Source organism: Gadus morhua, chromosome 13 (assembly GCF_902167405.1).
Source record: "Gadus morhua chromosome 13, gadMor3.0, whole genome shotgun sequence".
NCBI lineage: Eukaryota > Metazoa > Chordata > Actinopteri > Gadiformes > Gadidae > Gadus > Gadus morhua.
Window position 1 is genome coordinate 4,895,898 of NC_044060.1, and position 20,135 is coordinate 4,916,032.

The following is a 20,135-nucleotide window of genomic DNA, read 5'->3' on the forward strand; positions in this document are numbered from 1 at the left end:
CAATATTATTAATAAACATGCCCCTTTCCGCAAATTTTCGAGTTAAAGGTCGAGACAATCCTTGGTTTTCCTCTCAGCTGTCTAGTCTACAACAAGAAAGGGATATTGCCTGGGCTAAGGCCAGAAAATCCAACTCTCATGCTGACTGGCTGATTTTCAGACAGCTGCGAAACCGCTTTACCTCTCTTGTCAAACAGGTTAAAGCTGAATACTACCTCTTAAAAACCACTAGCGACTTAAATGATCCTAAAAAATTCTGGAAAACCATCAAATCTTCTTTTGGAAATGTGGCCACAAACGACCTACCAACATGTATTGTAAAGGATTCATGTAGGCTGACTGATAAATTAGAAATTCTTAATTGCTTCAATGAACATTTTGTCTCCTCCGGTTCTCAATTTGAGTCTTTACATCCGGACTCTAATAATATGCAGAATACCTCTCCATCTCCACTCCCAAATAACGATTGTGTTCAATCTTTTATTATTGTTCCACTGGACGTAATTGAGGTCTATAGAGCCCTAAAACATTTGGACCCTGCTAAATCTGCAGGTCCTGACAAGCTTGAGCCATTATTTTTGAAGTTGGCTGTAGATTTCATAGCAGAACCTCTTACCCATATTTTTAATCTGACATTTTCTAATAATGAAATTCCTAACATTTGGAAATCTGCCTATGTCCTGCCTTTGTTGAAAGGAGGTGATCCTACAGTTTTAAACAATTACAGGCCTATTTCTAAACTATGTGTTTTAGCCAAAGTCCTTGAAAAGTGTGTCAGTGACCAACTGAAAGACTTTTTAGACGTGAATAATATTTTATCCCAACACCAGTCAGGTTTTAGAAAACGACACAGCACAATTACTGCAACATTAAAAGTTGTTAATGATATAATTGAATCACTGGATTGTAAAAAGTATTGTGCTGCTGTTTTTATTGATCTTTCCAAGGCATTTGATACTGTAGACCATGTCACCTTGGTAGACAGGCTACTCAAAATTGGTTTATCTAGGCAGGCTGTAGACTGGTTTTCGAATTATTTGTCAGTAAGAACGCAATGTGTCCAGTTTGCTGGGTCCTCGTCCTCCTCTCTCCCTGTATCAAAGGGCGTGCCCCAAGGCTCCATATTAGGGCCATTGTTGTTTTCTATTTATGTAAACAATCTTTGTGACTCAATAACCAATGCTGCCTGTCATTTTTATGCAGATGACACTATTATTTATTGTTCATCCCCATCAGTGGCAGACACTTTTCATTTCCTGCAGTCTGCTTTGGACGTTCTGCAGTCACAGCTGACAAAATTGAAATTGGTTTTAAATGCAGATAAAACTAAATTAATGCTTTTTTCAAATGGAAAAGCTCTACCAAAAGTTTTGCCAAAGCTTTTAACTAGTCATGGGACCGAAATTGAAAGGGTAAATTCGTACAAATACCTGGGTTTTATTATTGATGAAAATTTGTCTTTTAAACTTCATATTGAAAAACTGGTCTCCAAATTAAAAATTAAATTAGGTTCTCTTTTTTAGAAATAAATCATGCTTCTCATGGCAGGCCAGGAAACGTCTGTTCACTGCGACCTTTTTACCGTTGTTAGATTACGGTGACCTGCTGTTCATAAACGCCCCTGATCAGTACCTCAAGAAATTGGATACCGTCTACCACTGTGCTCTGCGATTTTTAACTGGCTGTGGAAATCGTGTCCACCATTGTACCCTGTATGCCACTGCAAAATGTCCATCGCTATCTGTACGCAGACTCTCACATTGGTTGTTTTTTGTTTACAAGTGTCTTATTGGGCTGGTCCCTTCATATCTATGTGTTTACATGTCCACAAACAAATGTAGCTATGGTTTGCGTTCTAGGGATGTGTTACAGATGTTGGTACCCAGAGCTAGAACTGAGTTAGGGAAAAAGGCCTTTCAATATGCTGCGCCTTATGCCTGGAACACTGTGCAAAAGCAGCTGAAGCTGCCGGAGCTGGTCACCTTGGGAGAATTCAAAGGAATCCTGAAGGACAGAGAAGATAGTTCTCTTGGTCAATGCAATTGTTTGTAAAGCTATTTTCTGATAACGGCCGGGTTTTTTCATTCATCTGTCACCAGTTTATTTATTTAATTTTTAACTGTACTCATTTCAATCTTCATATAGTCTTGTCCCTGATCTTGTATTGTACTTTACCTGACGTTGAATGTGGTGTATGAGAATTGTGGTTGATTGTTCTTATTATATCATGGTGCTGCCTTCTTGGCCAGGTCATTCTTGAAAAAGAGATTTTAATCTCAATGAATTTTACCTGGTTAAATAAAGGATATTGATTGATTGAGAGGAGAGGAGAGGAGATAGGAGAGGCAAGTAGGGGAGAGGAAGAGATAGGAGAGTAGAGCAGTAGAAGGGGAAAAGATTGCTGGCAACCAAATTATGCTAATCCCCACCCACTTCGTTGGTCCACTTGTGTCCTATATAGTGAGCTATCTGGGGCATCACCATAGAATAGTGCTTTGAGGGGACACATCTGGTTCCCTATGTGATGCACTAATTAAGGGATAGATTCACTATATTAGGCCCAAGGGTCGATCAACAGGGTCTAGCATGATTCTAGAGTGTAAACACTATTATGTCCTCATTTTGTGTGCAGAAAATAATCTTTTAATTGGGGAGGTTAGTTTGTACGGTACACTAATGAGGACCTATGGACACCCAGGCAACGGCAGGAGGCTGAGCTGTAAACGAGAGATCAGATCTCAATCACTCAGAGAATAAGGTTAAAAATTGAGATCCGCTGTATTGGCTACTAATATCTACAGTAGGCCTGCAGGAGGCCCTGTAGTTACTACAGTGTAGTTATGGGTTTTAGGGGTCGGTCCACTACCGATTCCTACTACCGAAAGAAAACCGATTCCTAAAACCCATGACTCCTGTGACGTCACGATCAGGTGACGGCACGTCCCGAATCCCGATTGCACGTTTTCAAACCGAGAGGAGGGCAGGCCAGGGCAGCAGCACATGACCATTCTCCGACGTGAAGCGAACAACTAAACCCGTCTCCCAACAGCTCCGTTAGGTTAGGACACTGATCTGTTCCGGTGTGATGGCGACCCCCCTCTGGGTGTTGGTGGTGCTCGTGTCTGGGGCGGCTGCGGGACTCTTCTTCAACGGGGACCAGCCCTGCTACCGGCCCCGTCCCCGGGGGAACGGCTTCGGACTGAGGTGAGCGTTGTTGTTGTTGCTCCCAGTGTTCAGGTTACCCAATGCAAAACAACTCTACATCACAGTAAATGAGTGATCTTCTCCGTTTTCATATTATATTATTTTGCTCTGATCTTACAACTGTTATTCATGATGTTGTTATCGACAACAGCTCACAGAGTGAATAAAGCGGCTCGGCAGTGCGCATGTCGTCCTAGTAGTATTACAAAAAAAATAATTTTCTGTAAGAACGAAACTAATGGATTATTTATTTTAAAATGAAAGCAGGCCCAGACGACCAGCTCGGGTTACTGAAACGTCTCTGCTCAAATTTAGAGGTCCCGACCCGGGGTTGGCGGAAGCAAGTTTTGTGACGTCCCCTCCAAAGAATAGTCATACAAAACAAAGAAATAACTAACTAAGAATATCGTTTCTAATATAACTATTTCGGAACCTGCGGAATTGGGAAGTGAACTGAACGATCTTTCCTATTTCTCCTTCTCCTTCTTCCTTCTTCTGCTTTTTCTAAACGTTATTGAATGCAATCGATCCTGTTTCGGTACCGCTTGCATCAGCGGTTACAAACGAGATGAGCAGGCTCCGTTTGTGTTGAATACCCTGCAGTGTAAGTTATAACTGCTGATAAACGACGTTCTTCATCCTACCACAGGACCTCACCTCGTCCTCACGAACTGATGAACCTCTCCGACCTTCCCAAATCATGGGACTGGAGAAACGTTAACGGCACCAACTTTGTGAGCACAACCCGGAATCAGCACATTCCTCAGTACTGCGGCTCCTGCTGGGCTCACGGCAGCACCAGCGCCATGGCAGGTAGGGCCTCATACCCTACTGCTACTACTACTATCCTACTACTACCCTACAATAACCTACTATCACCAGCGCCATGGCAGGAAGTGCCTCATACCCTACTGTTATCGTACTACTACTATACTACCCTATTACCACCCTACTACTACTATCCTACCCTACCCAACTCTACTACTACTACTCCTACTATCCTACTATTACTATCCTACTACTCCCCTAACCTACCGTAATACTACCACTACCCTAATACGTCTACTACCATACCACTACTTCTACTACTACCCTACCCTACTACTATCACTACTACCCTACCACTACTACTACACCCTAATACTACTACTGCTACCCAAGGGCCTACCACCACCCTACCCTCCTCCTCCCTACCAGGCAGGATCCACTCTCTGTTTAATCTTTTACCGGATGTACTTAGCATAAAGTACATCATGTGATGTACTTTATGCTAAGTGCTCCACACAACCACATTTGAAGTGGTGTTGTGGTGTTTTGTTTCCCACTGTGCGCTGGTCTTTGGTTTACTGAACTCAATCTGCTGCGTCATCATGGCTTTGTGTGTGTGTGTGTGTGCGTGCGTGCGTGCGTGCGTGCGTGCGTGCGTGCGTGCGTGCGTGCGTGCGTGCGTGCGTGTGTGTTGTTTCTTTGTCCCTCCCGACAGACCGTATAAACATAAAGAGGAAGGGGGCGTGGCCGTCGGCCTACCTGTCCGTTCAGAACGTGGTGGACTGCGGGGGGGCCGGGTCCTGCCACGGTGGGGACCACTCGGGGGTCTGGGAGTACGCCAACACCAACGGCATCCCCGACGAGACCTGCAACAACTACCAGGCCAAGGACCAGAGTGAGTGGGTGGCTATACATAGATATAGACCATATAGATATAGTCCCGGTTCATCGCCCACAAACACCATCACGAGGTTCCTTACGAAGCGTGAGGAGTTCACCTGGACTCTGAATAGCCACCCCCCCAAACCCCCACAACCCCTTCTTACGCACTTATTGTATGTAGTAAGTTTTTGCATTTAAGAATAGTACTTGGCTTTGTGCTGGGTCTTATCCTAGCTATCTCTGTTGTATACGGGGAATGGGTTAACCTAGTGATTGTTAGTGCTTCTATGAACATCCTTACTGCACCGGCAGTGATATATTGTTGTTTCTCTTTCTTTTGACCAATGTACTTATTGTGAGTCGCTCTGAATGTAAAGGTCAACGTGGTGACTGGTGTCTCCCCTGACAGAGTGCAAACCCTTCAACCAGTGCGGCACGTGCACCACCTTCGGGAAGTGCAACATCATCAAGAACTACACCCTGTGGAAGGTGGGCGACTACGGCGCCGTCAGCGGCCGCGAGAAGATGATGGCCGAGTTGTACGCCGGAGGGCCAATCAGGTGAGGGTTGTACGCCGGAGGGCCAATCAGGTGAGGGTTGTACGGCCGGAGGGCCAATCAAGAGAGAGTTTGATTCGAACACTGATCTGGAGCGTAGGTGTGGACATATGACTCAGGAGGCAGAGCGGGTTGGCTGGTAACCGGAAGGTTTGCTAGTTCGATCCCCGGCTCCTCCTAGCTTGAGTGTCGAGGTGTCCCTGAGCAAGACGCCTCACCCCGACTGCTTCCGACGAGCTGGCTGTCGCCTTGATGGTTCATACCGCCGTCGGTGTGTGAATGGGTGAATGTATTGTAAAGGGCTTTGAGTGCTCACTGGTTAGAAAATGCATGTAGTGCAATTATCTGACTGGCCCTCCTCACGAGTGCTGCTGTGTGGTGACCCTGATTTCTCTCTCCTGTAGCTGTGGCATCATGGCCACGGATGAGCTGGACGCCTACACCGGCGGCATCTACTCGCAGTACGTGGAGGAGCCCTCCATCAACCACATCGTGTCGGTGGCCGGCTGGGGCGTGGAGAACGGCGTGGAGTTCTGGATCGTACGCAACTCCTGGGGAGAGCCCTGGGTAGGTGGCACACGTAGCAGTACACCGTGTAGACCAGGACCCGTGTAGACCTGGACTGATCTAGACCTAGACTCATGTAGACCTATTCATGTAGACCTACAAGCTACACTCATCAAGACCTAGACCCATGAGACCTAGACTCATGTGGACCTAGACTCATCTAGACCTAGACTCATGAGATCTAGACTCATGTGGACCTAGACTCATCTAGATCTAGACTCATGTAGACCTACACTCATCTAGACCTAGACCCATGAGACCTAGACTAATGTAGACCTACACTGATCTAGACCTAGACTCATGTGGACCTAGACTCATCTAGATCTAGACTCATGCACATATGAGCCATGCCTTTGTCAGTGAAGGAGACGCTAAAACTAAAAACACCAAATCGAACTGATCATTTAACTCTCAGCTCGACTGTTTAACACCAACCCAGCCACCTTTAACCCTTTTTTTATTTCGTACATTCGTCATCACGTGGTGTGAGTGATGAGTCAGGTGTCTTGTGAAAGACTCTGACCTCTCTCTCTCTCTCTCTCTCTCTCCCTCTCTCTCTCTCTCCCTCCCCCTCTCTCTCTCTCCCCTGCGCGCTCGCTCTCTCTCTCTCTCTCTCTCTCTCTCTCCCTCTCTCTCTCTCCCCTGCGCGCTCTCTCTCTCCCTCTCTCTCTCTCCCCTGCGCGCTCTCTCTCTCTCTCTCTCTCTCTCTCTCTCTCTCTCTCTCTCTCTCTCTCTCTCTCTCTCTCTTTCTCTCTCTCTCTGTCGCTCTCTCTCTTTCTCTCTCTCTCTGTCGCTCTCTCTCTCTCTCCCTCTCTCTCTCCCCTTCTCTCTCTCTCTCTCTCTCTCCCGCTCTCTCTCTGTCCTTCCCTCTCTCTCTCTCTCTCTCTCTCTCTCTCTCTGTCTCTCTCCCTCTCTCTCTCTCTCTCTCTCTCTGTCATTCTCTCTCTCTCTTTCTCTCCCCTTCTCTCTCTCTCTCTCTCTCTCTCTCTCTCTCTCTCTCTCTCTCTCTCTCTGTCTCTCTCCCTCTCTCTCTCTCTCTCTCTCTCTGTCATTCTCTCTCTCTCTTTCTCTCCCCTTCTCTCTCTCTCTCTCTCTCCCTCTCTCTCTCTCTCTCTCTCTCTCTCTCTCTCTCTCTCTCTCTCTCTCTCTCTCTCTCTCTCTCTCTCTCTCTCTCTCTCTCTCTCTCTCTCTCTCTCTCTCTCTCTCTCTCTCTCTCTCTCTCTCTCTCTCTCTCTCTCTCTCTCTCTCTCTCTCTCTCTCTCTCTCTCTCTCCTTCTCTCCCTCCCTATCTCTCTCTCTCTCTCTCCTTCTCTCTCTAGGGAGAGCAGGGCTGGCTGAGGATCGTCACCAGCGCCTACAAAGGAGGAAGTGGAAGCAAGTTCAACCTGGCGCTGGAGGAGGACTGCATGTACGGCGATCCAATCCTGCCCAAGAACCACCGCTAGAGGAGGAGCGCCTGCTTCAGTTAGCACCGCCACAAACTCTCTGGGGAAGCCGGGTCGTGGTCGATTTTGCAAAAAAAAAAGGGAATATCATGATGATTGCTTTTATTTTATTTTTTACTATAGTGATTTTGAAAATGTCAACTTTTTACTTTTCTGTCGCCTTTAGCCAGATATGCTGTGGAAACGACATGTTTACTGCCGCACACGCTGATGTGCATAAGTAGTTGATGAACTAGAAGACTACTAGCCTAAACTTCAATCAGTTTTGAGCTGATGCTAGGGCTACCAAAGATCATTTCACCATCTGCGCCTGATGCAGTGTTAATAACAGAATGAGGTGTGTTGACCTGCTGTACTTGTGTCACTAGTGTGCACATTCGATCAAATTGTAAGAGTTTGTCATGTTCCATTGAACTACACTGTGATTTGCCTTTCTTCCTGCAATGCGAGTCAATTTAAGATTGGCCTTTTGGAAAGAAAAATATTATATATATTAAATCAAGTGGCTGTAATTGCTTCATTTAAAATTGTATCAAAGTTAAATATTAGAACTTAGTCGTATGAAATCAAACGACAATGCATTCATGTTCCTTTTTTTAATTATGGTGATTTAGAGAATTGGCTAAAAACGATTGACGCCCAACAACACATCGAGATAAGAGCTTAACATTTGTTTCACTCCTGACCGTGAGGTCAACCAAAACAGACGAAAAAATAGGCAGCGCGTTGGCCTGCCATTAAACCAGCCTATAGCCATTACTGGGCCAGAACGCGTCAGGTGTTGTAGTACTCACTCCCTGGTCCGCTGCCCTCTTGGTGGTTGATGAAGAGAAAGTTCTCTCACGGACACGTCGGACAGCGAAATATTTGATTTAATCTTAAGGCATGATCATGGGAAAAGTACTGGCAGCAAAGTTTACCGAGAACACATTCGACGAGACAATAGATTCACAAGATTATTATAGGGAACATTAACATTGTGGGAAGGGAGTGGGAGTGACCTTAGGCCAAGTAAATTTGTAATACAATGGGTGGGTATTGGACATGTCTGCAGGTTTGGCTCTAAACGAGCTTACACAACAAAGAAGTCAGTCGATTGGCCTGGTCACAGAACCAGACTTACTGGCTCCAGTGGGAACTTGAACACGAGGAAGGGATTTGTTTTAAGTTACAGGGAGAATGTATACAGTTTCTTCTAATGTAATAATTATATAAACAAGGTTAATATAATTTGTATGTGATTGTATATTTATAGTTATGATAGATATTTCCACGACAGTGGTCTTGTTTAGTGCATCTTCTGGACCCCGGAGAAGGTTTCAACACGCCTCCATCCATGTGAGACGTCGTGAAGCCTTCATGCATAGCGTGTGGTTCGTGATGGCCTCGGGGATGGCGGTATTAAATGACCTCTGATCCCAAGATCAAAAGTATAAGGGCCGCTTAAAGGCCCCTTATTGCTTAATCAATGAAGGCCCCGGTAATAACACAAGATCAACAAGTTAAGTCCATTAAATTATTTTATTTGAAAAACGACTAGTAGAGACATTTATGTAAAAAAATTAAATATACATGTATGGCACCGAACCAAAAGCACATTTTGAAGCCGCCTTCCGAGAGCTTCTGGCGTGCCTCACGTCGGAGCGTCCGGCCGCACCCCCTGCGCCCCGGTCTAAGGCCCCGGTGGCGGCGGCGGCGGCGGCGGACTGCGCCTCTCAGTCTCCGTGGACGCGCGTCTCCCAGAGCTCCGGCCTCGGGAAGGACTCCGTCTACGAGCTCCGCCGAGGGACAATCAGCCCCGCCGGCCGTCAGTTGATCATGATGAAGTTGGACTTGCAGTGAGCTGGAGAGAGAGAAGTCAGAGTCACACGAGGGGGAAGGAGGGGCGCGGTTCATGTACTGCGGCCCCGGTTCAGGCAGAGTCTAGATGTAATCTGAACAAGTGAGTCTTTTGAAATCAGTCCTTGTACTCATGACTGTGGTTCAGCGGTAGCACCAGGGGTATTAAGGCCTGTCTGTGGCCCCCAGGCGGGCCCCTACAGACGGACGCTCCAGGCGGTCGTACCGATGAACTCGGCCACGGGGTCATACTCCCCCTCCGTGCGGATGGTTCCGGCGATGCTGCCGTTCTCCAGGATGGGCAGGAACAGCTGCACAAAGTCCGCCGTGTACGGGGGCGCGATCACGTCCAGAACCTGAGCACAAGGACAGCGTCAGGGAGGGGCTGGGAGAGGGCTGGTAGACGTCCCGCAGAGCTGGGGAGGGAACGAGTCCTCTCTGGAGACGCAGCTCTCCCCCCGGGTTATTAGCCCAGTGCAGAGCTCCCATCTGCCCCAACACAGGTCTGTTATCCAGTGCGATCCCTCATGTGGACCTTAATGCTTACTAATGAGCCATCCAGAGAACCGCAACTACAAAGGGCTCCGGTGTAATGGGTTCATTTATATGAAGGGCAGATCGGATCAAAGATACGCGCGTTACAATCATCCTCATTACTGAAAGGCGTGACAGACGCCACGCATCCAGACGGCGCTCTACCTCCGTGACGAAGTATCGGATGAGGGAGATGTCTGTGTTGAGCTTCTCCAGACACCGTCGGATGTAGCCCACCACGGGCAGCACGTAGCCACGGCTCAGCAGGTGCACCATGCGGTCCAGAAGAGTCTTCTTCAGCTCCAGCTGCAGAGGTCAGAGTTCACGGGAGGGAGGTCACAAGGGAAGGTCTTAGTTGGTGGCAATCATGAGTCAGCTCAGAGACGGGGTAAATCTGAGTACATCACGGTACACCTTGCTACATCTGGGTACACCTGGGTAGACCTGTAAACATCTGGCTACATCTGGGGACACCAGGAGACACCTGGGTTGACCTGTAAACATCAGGATACACCTGGGTACCCCTTGGTCCACCTGGCTACACCTGGGTACCCCTGTAAACATCTGGGTACACCTGGGTACCCCTTTGTACACCTGGCTACACCTGTAAACATCTGGGTACACATCGGTACATAAGGGTACACCTGGCTACATCAGGGTACATATGGGTCCACCTGTGTAGACCTGGCTACCCCTGGGTCCACCTGTGTAGACCTGGCTACCCCTGGGTCCACCTGTGTAGACCTGGCTACCCCTGGGTCCACCTGTGTAGACCTGGCTACCCCTGGGTCCATTGTTACGGGTCCACCCACCTGCTCCATGACGTCTAGCTGGGAGTGCTCCGTCTCAAAGAGCTTGACGAGCAGCTGGAGCACCTGGGGGTGCAGCAGCTGGTGGCAGGTGCAGATCTGGGGAGGAGAGGAGGGTGAACGGGTGAATGTCTCAGAGAGGTGGCGTGGTGAACGGGTGAAGGTCCAGAGAGGAGGTGCGGTGAACGGGTGAATGTCTCAGAGAGGAGGCGTGGTGAACGTGTGAAGGTCTCAGCGAGGAGGTGTGGTGAACGCGTGAATGTTTCAGAGAAGAGGTGAACGTGTGAAGGTCTCAGCGAGGAGGTGTGGTGAACGGGTGAAGGTCCAGAGAGGAGGTGTGGTGAACGGTTGAAGGTCCAGAGAGGAGGTGCGGTGAACGGGTGAAGGCCCAGAGAGGAGGTGTGGTGAACGGGTGAAGGTCCAGAGAGGAGGTGTGGTGAACATGTGAAGGACCAGAGAGGAGGTGCGGTGAACGGGTGAAGGCCCAGAGAGGAGGTGTGGTGAACGGGTGAAGGACCAGAGAGGAGGTGTGGTGAACGTGTGAAGGCCCAGAGAGGAGGTGCGGTGAACGGGTGAAGGCCCAGAGAGGAGGTGCGGTGAACGGGTGAAGGCCCATGTGTATCTCCGAGCGGAGGTGAAGACCTCCCTCCCACTGACCTCGTCCAGCAGCGCCAGGTGCACCGGCGTGTGGTCCGTCTGGAGCTGGAAGTAGCGGGGCTCTGACACCGTCCAGTCCACCCACTTCAGCACCCCCATGGCCACCACGGGGAACCTGAGGAGACACCCTGCTGGTCAAGAGGCTCCGGTCACACGGTCACACGCTGGGGGTCAGGGACACCAGTTATACATACTGTGTGGACTCGTCCATGAAACACATTCTGTATTCTGTCTGCATATTGATGCTTATAGGAACCGGTCAAGAGACCCTACTGGAGGTTAGGGCTGCTCGATTATGGGAAAGATCATAATCACGATTGTTTTTGGTCAATATTGAAATCACGATTATTGAAACGATTATTTTTGAGTTTGAAAACATGTATTTTTTCTGCATGTAGTTTCCCAAAAACACTTTGGAACTGAGAACTTTGAAATTACTAGCTGTTCTGCCCTTTCTATAAAAGATACAATTAAAAAAAATGTAATTTTTTTTATTTAAATCGAAAAACTTGATTATGTTAATTTTGTGATCGTTTGACGCGATCAAAATTAGATTAATCGCCTAGCCCTACTGGAGGTCTATTGAACTGGTCTGAGGCGAGGGAAACTACTGGAGATATATCGCATTTACATTTTGCTGATGCTTATATCCAAAGCGACTTACAACCATTCACTCGCCCGTCCACACACCGACGGCGGTTTCAACCACGCAGGGCGACAGCCAGCTGGTCAGGAGCAGTCAGGGTGAGGTGTCTTACTCAGACACCTCGAGCCAGGGATTGAACTAGCAACCTTCCTGTTAACCGGCCAAACCGCACTACCGCCTGTCTATTGAACTGGTCTCAGTACAGAGACCATCGGGAGGTCTATTGAACTGGTCTGAGGACCGGGACCATACTGGAGGTCTATTGCACTGGTCTGAGGACCGGGACCATACTGGAGGTCTATTGAACTGGTCTGAGGACCGGGACCATACTGGAGGTCTATTGAACTGGTCTGAGGACCGGGACCATACTGGAGGTCTATTGAACTGGTCCGGGGACAGACCTGATGCACTGGTACAGCGTTCCCAGCTCAGCCACCAGCTCGGTCGCTCCCTTGTTCTCGTTGCAGCAGAGGTTGTGGACCGTCTCGATGGCCTTGGACGTGGACTTGAGCTCGTCTTTGTTGATGTTGACACGCTTGTTCTGGGGAAACATCACAGTGAGACTTCAGGCAGGACAGAATCCCAGCAAGACTTCAGTCAGAAAACCTCCCAGTAAGACTTCAGTCAGGACAGAATCCCAGTAAGACTTCAGTCAGGACAGAATCCCAGTAAGACTTCAGTCAGAAAACCTCCCAGTAAGACTTCAGTCAGAAAAACCTCACAGCAAGACGAATACACAGTCGGGTATTGAATAGATCAAAGGTTGGTCTGCAGTCCTAAGGCCCCGTCCACACGAAGCCGGCTTCATGGCGAAACCGCAAAAGGTCTTGTGCGGTTCGGCCTTCCGTCCACACGAAGCCGGCGAATCCGCTGACCGAAACCGTAAACTTCTGAAACCACCCTCGAAGGTGGTTTCAAATCTAACCGGTTTCGTTTTGGATTCGTGTGGACGGGGCCTAATAAGTCCCGCACCCCCCGCCACAGAGTGAGGCCTCTTTAGTTCCTCTTACCTTCTTCCAGGTCTCCACCACGCTGGCAGCGTAGGCCAGGATGTGGATGTATTTGTGTTTGTGGTCCTGGTTGATCTTGGAGCCGGGCTTGAACAGAGACTGCATGAAGAGGTCCAGGAAGGCGGGCACTCTGATCTGCAGACACAGCGAAGAGGAAATCAAACATGGTTCCCTACAGAACGGGCGACCGCCAACCACAAGAGCTCGCTTCCCTTATCCTCCCCTCCTGATTACGAGCAGACAGAATCAAACGATGCCACCTCGAAGTGAAACATTTACATGAAGGGCATTTAGCAGACACTTTTGTCCAAAGCTACCCTCAATAAGTACATTTGAAACAGAAGCACAAACAATATATTGCTGTCGGTACAGTAAGGGTGTTCATAGAACCAAGTGGCAAGCACTAACAATCGTTAAGTTAACCCATACCCTGTATATAACAAAGATAGCTAGGATAAGACACTAAATGAGGTTAAGTGCAAGGACGTACAACGTACAATAAGTGCGTCAGAAGGGGGGGGGGGGGGGGGGGTGCAGAGTCCAGGTGAACCCTGAACAAGTGAGTCTTGAATCTTTGGAACCCTCTTTAAGGGAGCACTAAGTGTGTCCTAACTGTGCCCCAAGTGTGCCCCAAGTGTGTCCTAACTGTGCCCTTAGTGTGCCCTTAGTGTGCCCTTAGTGTGCCCCAAGTGTGCCCCAAGTGTGCCCTTAGTGTGCCCTTAGTGTGCCCTTAGTGTGCCCTTAGTGTGCCCTTAGTGTGCCCTTAGTGTCCCCTAGGCGCGTCCCGCGGTGCGCCTCCACCCACCAGCTCCACGGGGGGCGGGTCCATGCTGCTGAACATCTTGAAGAGCACGGTGATGTCGGCGGGGTTCAGGGCCCCCTTGGACAGCATGGCTCCCAGGGCCTGGCATGCCCGCGGGTAGGCCGCCGCCGTCCCCAGGGCCAGCGTGATCTGGCTGGCGTCGTGGCCCCTGGGGAGACACAGCAGCAGCGTCAGGGGGCAGTTCAGGAGGCCTCCACCTGGGGCCCTGTTTCACGATCATTTTGTGGCTCAGGGATGAACGCAGACAGCAATAATAATAATAATAATAATAATAATAATAATACATTTTAAATTATAACACACTTTATATAAATTCAATGATCTCAAAGTGCTACAATGCACATTAAAAGAAAAGTGCAACAAAAAAATAAAAAAATAAAAAAATAAAAAAATAAATAAATAAATAGCAGTTTAGCCAAAGGCTTTTCTAAAAAGATGGGTTTATAGGCCTTTTTTAAAAGACTCCACAGTCTGCGGGGCCCTTAGATTGTTAGGGAGAGCATTCCACAGACTGGGTGCAGCTGAGCAGAAGGCGCGGTCGCCCATAATTCGGAGCCTTGTCCTCGGAAGCTGGAGGAGGTTGGCCTGTCCAGAGCGGAGATGGCGTGAGGAGGAATGGGGGGTGATGCAAGGCCCCTACACACCAGCCAAATCCTCTAGGTTACAACTATTTAAATGGTAAATGGACTTTCTTAGAGTGCCCCTCGAACCAGTGTCGACTCAAAGCTTTACAACATTGCCCAACATTCGACCAGTCGCGCACACGTTCACAGACCGACGGTGGTGTCAGCCACGCAGGGCGACAGCCAGCTCGTCAGGAGCAGTCGGGTGAGGTGCCTCGACCAGGGACGCCTCGACACTCCGCTAGAAGGAGCCGGGGCTCGAACCAGCAACCTTCCGGTTAGCAGCCAACCCCGCTCTGCCTCCTGAGCCACATGCCGCCCTCGGTACGCTTTAGTGTCACTAGTGTAGGCTGCTGCCACAACAGGACATCCTGCCGTGGGCGTCCGCAGCACGCAGACAGAGACGAGGATACCTTTGATGGGCCGACTTCTGCACCTCCTGGCCTATCCTGCGCATGGCCGAGCCGCCCTGTTCCTCCTGGGACAGGATGGACATCATGGACTGGGCGAAGAGGTAGGTGTGCTCCCCGTGACACACCATCTTCTACACAACACACACACAGACACACATTACTCATTCACTGAGGAACTCAGGCTGGGTTCGTTCACCAGGTAAACCAAACATCACAGTGTTCATCAGTAGGCTACAATGCAGAAAAACGTCATTGTAGCCTACTCAGGCTTAAAGAAGGATAAAGAAATTAAAGTCTGAGCAGATTAGGGTTTAGCAGGGAAGGACTAAGTAGAGTAGGGACTTAGAATAGGACTAAGTGTAGGGCTACGAGTAAGGGTAAGGGAAGGACTAAGGGTAGGACTACAAGTAGGACTACGAGTAAAACAGAGTAGGATTAAGAGTAGAACTAGGCAGGGAAGAAAGGTAGAATTAAGAGGAGGGCTAAGAGTAGAAAGCGGGGTAGGACTAGGCCCGGCGGGGTAGGACTAGGCCCGGCGGGGTAGGACTAGGCCCGGCGGGGTAGGACTAGGCCCGGCGGGGTAGGACTAGGCCCAGCGGGGGGGGGGTTGGGGGGTTCTCACAGCGAACTCCGGTAGGTTCTTCTCCAGGTTCTCCTCCCCTCCGTCCAGCAGCGTGGCCAGGGAGGTTCTGAGGACCCGGGAGAAGACCTCCAGCTGCTGGCAGGCCGTGGACACGCTGGTGATCTCCCCCTGGTAGCCCGCGTCCGAGATCAGCTGCACACACAATGACAACACACACATTAACACACACAATGCACATATATATTACCATCACACACACGCATGTATCACACACACACACACACACACACACACACACACACACACACACACACACACACACACACACACACACACACACACACACACACACACACACACACACACTCTCCAGCTGCCTCAAACAGAGGAAAGGGAAGTCAAATACTAATCCCTGCCGTTTCCACTAAACAGTGTAAACACATGTCAAATCCAAAGATAAACACAAACACACACACGTACAGTGTATATACTTTCAAATCCCTAAACGTGGCCAGCTCCCCCAGCAGAAGGAAGCATGACTCAGCAGGTCCTCTAGTTCAGTGTTCCCCAAACTGATTTTCTGGGGACACATTTTTGTTAAAATTACAAACCATCGCGACCCAATTCACAATATGCCACAATATCTATAAAATCGTGAGAAGAACAAATTTGTGCACAAATGACCAACCCTGAACGTTTTTACTGCCAATTCCACATCCCATTATATTTTAACTTAAACCAGCTATTTCGAAGAGACAAATCACAACTTTGTTTTATGCACTCGTTATTGTAAACATAATACACGTATTAAATACTCTGCCCTAAATGAGACCAAATAAATGGATGTTGGCGGAGTTCACATCTCCTTGTTTTGGCACATCTCATTGTTTTTTCCTCTCACAATGTACATTAGCCTTTCAACTGAGAATACAAACATTCAGTACTAACAAAAACATGCTTCTTGTTGAAAGTTTTTTAAATGCTAATGTGTTAAAAAATAAAGAAGATTTTATTTTCTTTATATGGCGACCCAGTTCAAATCTCACTAAGACTGGGTCGCGACCCACATGTGGGTCGCGACCCAGTCTTTGGGAAAGACTGCTCTAGTTAAACAAACTCACTACATTCAGATTTTACTGTTGCGTTTACAAATTTGTATTCGGTTTGGCATAATTAGTTAAACACATCAAACCCTAACAAAACAGAGAGACGGTGGTCAGAGCAGATAACACCAGTAACCAAGAGAGGTTGGAATATTTAGTTTCCAACTATAACAATTACTTCAGCTGTATAATTTACCACATATTACTTTCTCACTTTCAAACCATGTCATTTTTTATGTTGATTTGACCTTTCGTTTGCTGGGCTCAATATTTACATGACATTACTTAAAATGACATATCCAACCAGGAAGGTGCCGATGCCAGCCCTGCCAGCAGGGGGCGCCTCCACGCACCTTGACGGTGAAGTTGAGCATCAGGCAGTCGGGGTGGGCCTCGGCCAGCTTGTAGAAGAGGTCCCTCCAGGTGGTGTGGGCGATCATCTGCTCCAACCAGGCCGGCGTCTGACAGAGGCAAGAGATGGAACAGGATTAGCACCATCAACCCCATCAGAGTCATGGGGTTGATCTGTATCTTATCATACCATCTACAACATGGATCTGGTCTAAAATATAACCTTCAGAAGATAACCTAGACTCTGTCCTAGCACTTAAAAAATAGCACTTAGCATCATGTAGCATCTTATCCTAGCTATCTGTGTTGTACACAGGAGATGGGTTAACCTAGCGATTGTTGGTTCCATCAACATCCTAACGGTACCGACGGCGATATATTGTTGTTTCTCTTTCTTCTGACAAATGAACTTGTGTAAGTTGCTTTGGATAATTAATAACGTCTGCTAAACGCCCCCTAAAGGTAAATGTAAATGTAAAAGGACCCGATGGGGATCCAAGGGGAACACCGGGTCCACAGTGGGGCCGTGCAGTGAGCCGAGTGGCCCCCAAAGGAGGTGAACCCCAGGCCTCACCTCTCCCTCCACCGTGAAGATGGAGTCGGCCTTCTGGGGGTCAAAGTGCTTGATGAGGAGGCTCTTCAGGTGGTTCTCCACGCGCTCCTGGACCTGGCCGGCTTCTACACCTGAGAAGTGGAACCCAAGCAAACCCCCGGGTCAGACATGGCTTGCATGAAGTATGATGAACGTCACGTTGAAGGCATGCCCGTAGCCAGCGATGAGGTCGCCACCGGGGTCCGGACACTCTACATTTTTCACGAGATAAAAGACATTCAAACTTAAACACAACTGCATACAAAATCAGCGGTTGAGAACTTCTCCGAGATGAGTAAATGCTTAATTCAGGTGAGACTTGTTACTATTTTTCCACCTTTTGTTTGTGTGTGCACGAGTCGAGCAACCCCCCCCCCCCCCCCTTCCACACACACACACACACACACACACACACACACACACACACACACACACACACACACACACACACACACACACACACACACACACACCTGAACCCCCACAACTGAGGCCACAACCCCCCCCCCCCCCCCCCCAACATAAATGAACCCCCATGAATGAAGCCACAACCCCACCCCCCAACCCTAGCTGAGAGTACGTGCCCATCTGTATCAGCCACTCTGCCAGGAGGTTGACCGTCTGGGCCACGGCGCAGTAGTTCTCCGACAGGAGCGAGATCACGCTTTCCGGAGAACCGCCAGCCTGGAAATACCTGTGAGAGAGAACATGTTTTACTACACATTAAAAGCCACCTCTGTTCAAAATGGACACCGCTGTCATTGAGACTGAACACACGTTTTCAGGGTGTTGAAGACCGCCGGCTCCATGATGTAATCCCTGCTGGAGAACTTCTTCAGGCAGTCTTCCTGGATTTTGCCGTCATTTTCTCCTTCGACGTAGCCATCCTTCAGGGTGACGATAAAGGACATTGATGTTATACGCGCACACACACACACACACACACACACACACACACACACACACACACACACACACACACACACACACACACACACACACACACACACACACACACACACACACACACCAGTACTAAGGAAACCAGTTATTCTCATTTGGATTCAGGATTCTTGGACAGGTTGACCAAATATTTGCATTATTTGAAAACAGTAGACAATAACATGCAAATGTCAATGAACCGGATAATGCAGAATGACCTCAAACTAAGCTGTGTGGTATTATAAATCAAATTATTTACCAAACATAGACCAATCAATTGTGAGAAAATCATTCATCATTGCAAATCTGAGGGTATTATATAGAACAATGAATAACGCTCAGTGATTCACTCTCCAGCTGACTTAATGGTGACATCACGTATGTTTTGAATAACTTTGCAGTAGCTTGTATAATATTATGAGCTCTATAGTATTTAGCCTCCATAGGTTATATAGTATAGTTTTATAGTATGAAGTGGTTAATGTATCTGACAATAGAGAACATACTGTGATGTGTGTGTGCGTGTGTGTCAGAACACAGATGCTCTGCATGGTGAGGAGCGCTTTACACTTGTCGCTCATGTGCAGATGATGTGTGAAGATGAAAGCCAGCTGCTGCGTTACTAAGACAACATGTTGTCTGTCCTTCTGATTGACCAGCGTGCATGCAACAGGTCTCACAGTCCCCTCTGTTCACCAATACAACATGTCTAGTCCTGAAGGTAACATCTCGTCTGCACCAGGACAACATGTTTACTACTGAAGGGAACATGTCTGGTACATCTCATCTCACCAGGTTGCCCCCGTCCTCCCAGTCGCCGGCTCCTCCGCTGTAGTACTCCTCGTCCATGATGACGGGAGAGAGGTGGACGAGCACAGGCTTTTATCTGTGCGATCAGTCTGGACGTCTGGCGTTCAACAACAGAAACGTTGGCTGATTCCTCTCAGCTAGCTTATTAGTTTGGCTTTAGCTAACAACAGGAAAATGGCGATGCGCTCGCGCTTGCGCACTGAGTCGCTGCTCGAGGCCACGCCCACCTCCGATAGATTTGGCGCATCAAACATCTAACCCTAGAGACTAACCATTAAACCAGGTTAATCGCTACATGTGGACTAACCGGGTCATATGGGTCAACCAATGACACTAACAGGTTAAGCCCTAGACATGTGAACTAACCCAGTCATATGGGTTAACTAATATTCATGTGGACTAACCATTAAACATACCTGGTTAACCCATATACAAGTGGATTAACCCAGTTATATGGGTTAAAGCGTAGACATGTGAATTAACCAATACGCATACTAGGTTAAGCCGTAGACATGTGGACTAACCAATACACATACCAGGTTAACCCGTAGACATGTGGACAAACCAATAAACATACCAGTTAACCCCTAGACATTTGGATTAACACATTCATATGGGTAAACCAATAATTCTATCAGGTTAACATGGGGACTAACAGTAATATGGGTTAACCAATAATACTAATCAAGTTTACATGTGGACTAACCCAGTCAATGGGTTAACCAATAATACTATCAGGTTAACATGGGGACTAACAGTAATATGGGTTAACCAATAATACTAATCAGGTTTACATGTGGACTAACCCAGTCAATGGGTTAACCAATAACACTATCAGGTTAACATGGGGACTAACAGTAATATGGGTTAACCAATAATACTAATCAGGTTTACATGTGGACTAACCCAGTCAATGGGTTAACCAATAACACTATCAGGTTTACATGTAGACATATACAGGTTAACCCTTAGTGATA

At 48.1% G+C, this 20,135-nt stretch overlaps 2 protein-coding genes across 2 annotated transcripts; one reads left to right on the plus strand and one right to left on the minus strand.

Annotated features, from left to right (window-relative positions):
- Window positions 1-2,916: 2,916 nt before the first annotated feature.
- ctsz (cathepsin Z) lies at window positions 2,917-7,935 on the plus strand. The gene is made up of 6 exons (XM_030373646.1): window positions 2,917-3,204; window positions 3,854-4,017; window positions 4,688-4,867; window positions 5,264-5,414; window positions 5,816-5,978; window positions 7,298-7,935. The coding sequence occupies exons 1-6, from the start codon at window positions 3,086-3,088 to the stop codon at window positions 7,421-7,423; spliced, it is 903 nt and encodes a 300-aa protein (XP_030229506.1). The 5' UTR covers window positions 2,917-3,085; the 3' UTR covers window positions 7,424-7,935.
- A 990-nt stretch (window positions 7,936-8,925) lies between these two features.
- On the minus strand, window positions 8,926-19,344 carry nelfcd (negative elongation factor complex member C/D). Its single transcript, XM_030373647.1, has 15 exons — window positions 19,141-19,344; window positions 18,184-18,293; window positions 17,991-18,100; window positions 17,389-17,498; window positions 16,817-16,924; window positions 15,400-15,552; window positions 14,778-14,908; window positions 13,724-13,889; window positions 12,919-13,053; window positions 12,310-12,449; window positions 11,263-11,377; window positions 10,609-10,704; window positions 9,962-10,102; window positions 9,489-9,618; window positions 8,926-9,266 (listed from the first exon to the last, which is right to left on the minus strand). Exons 1-15 carry the CDS (start codon window positions 19,195-19,197, stop codon window positions 9,232-9,234), a joined length of 1,737 nt encoding a protein of 578 aa, XP_030229507.1. The 5' UTR covers window positions 19,198-19,344; the 3' UTR covers window positions 8,926-9,231.
- Between the last annotated feature and the right edge of the window lie 791 nt (window positions 19,345-20,135).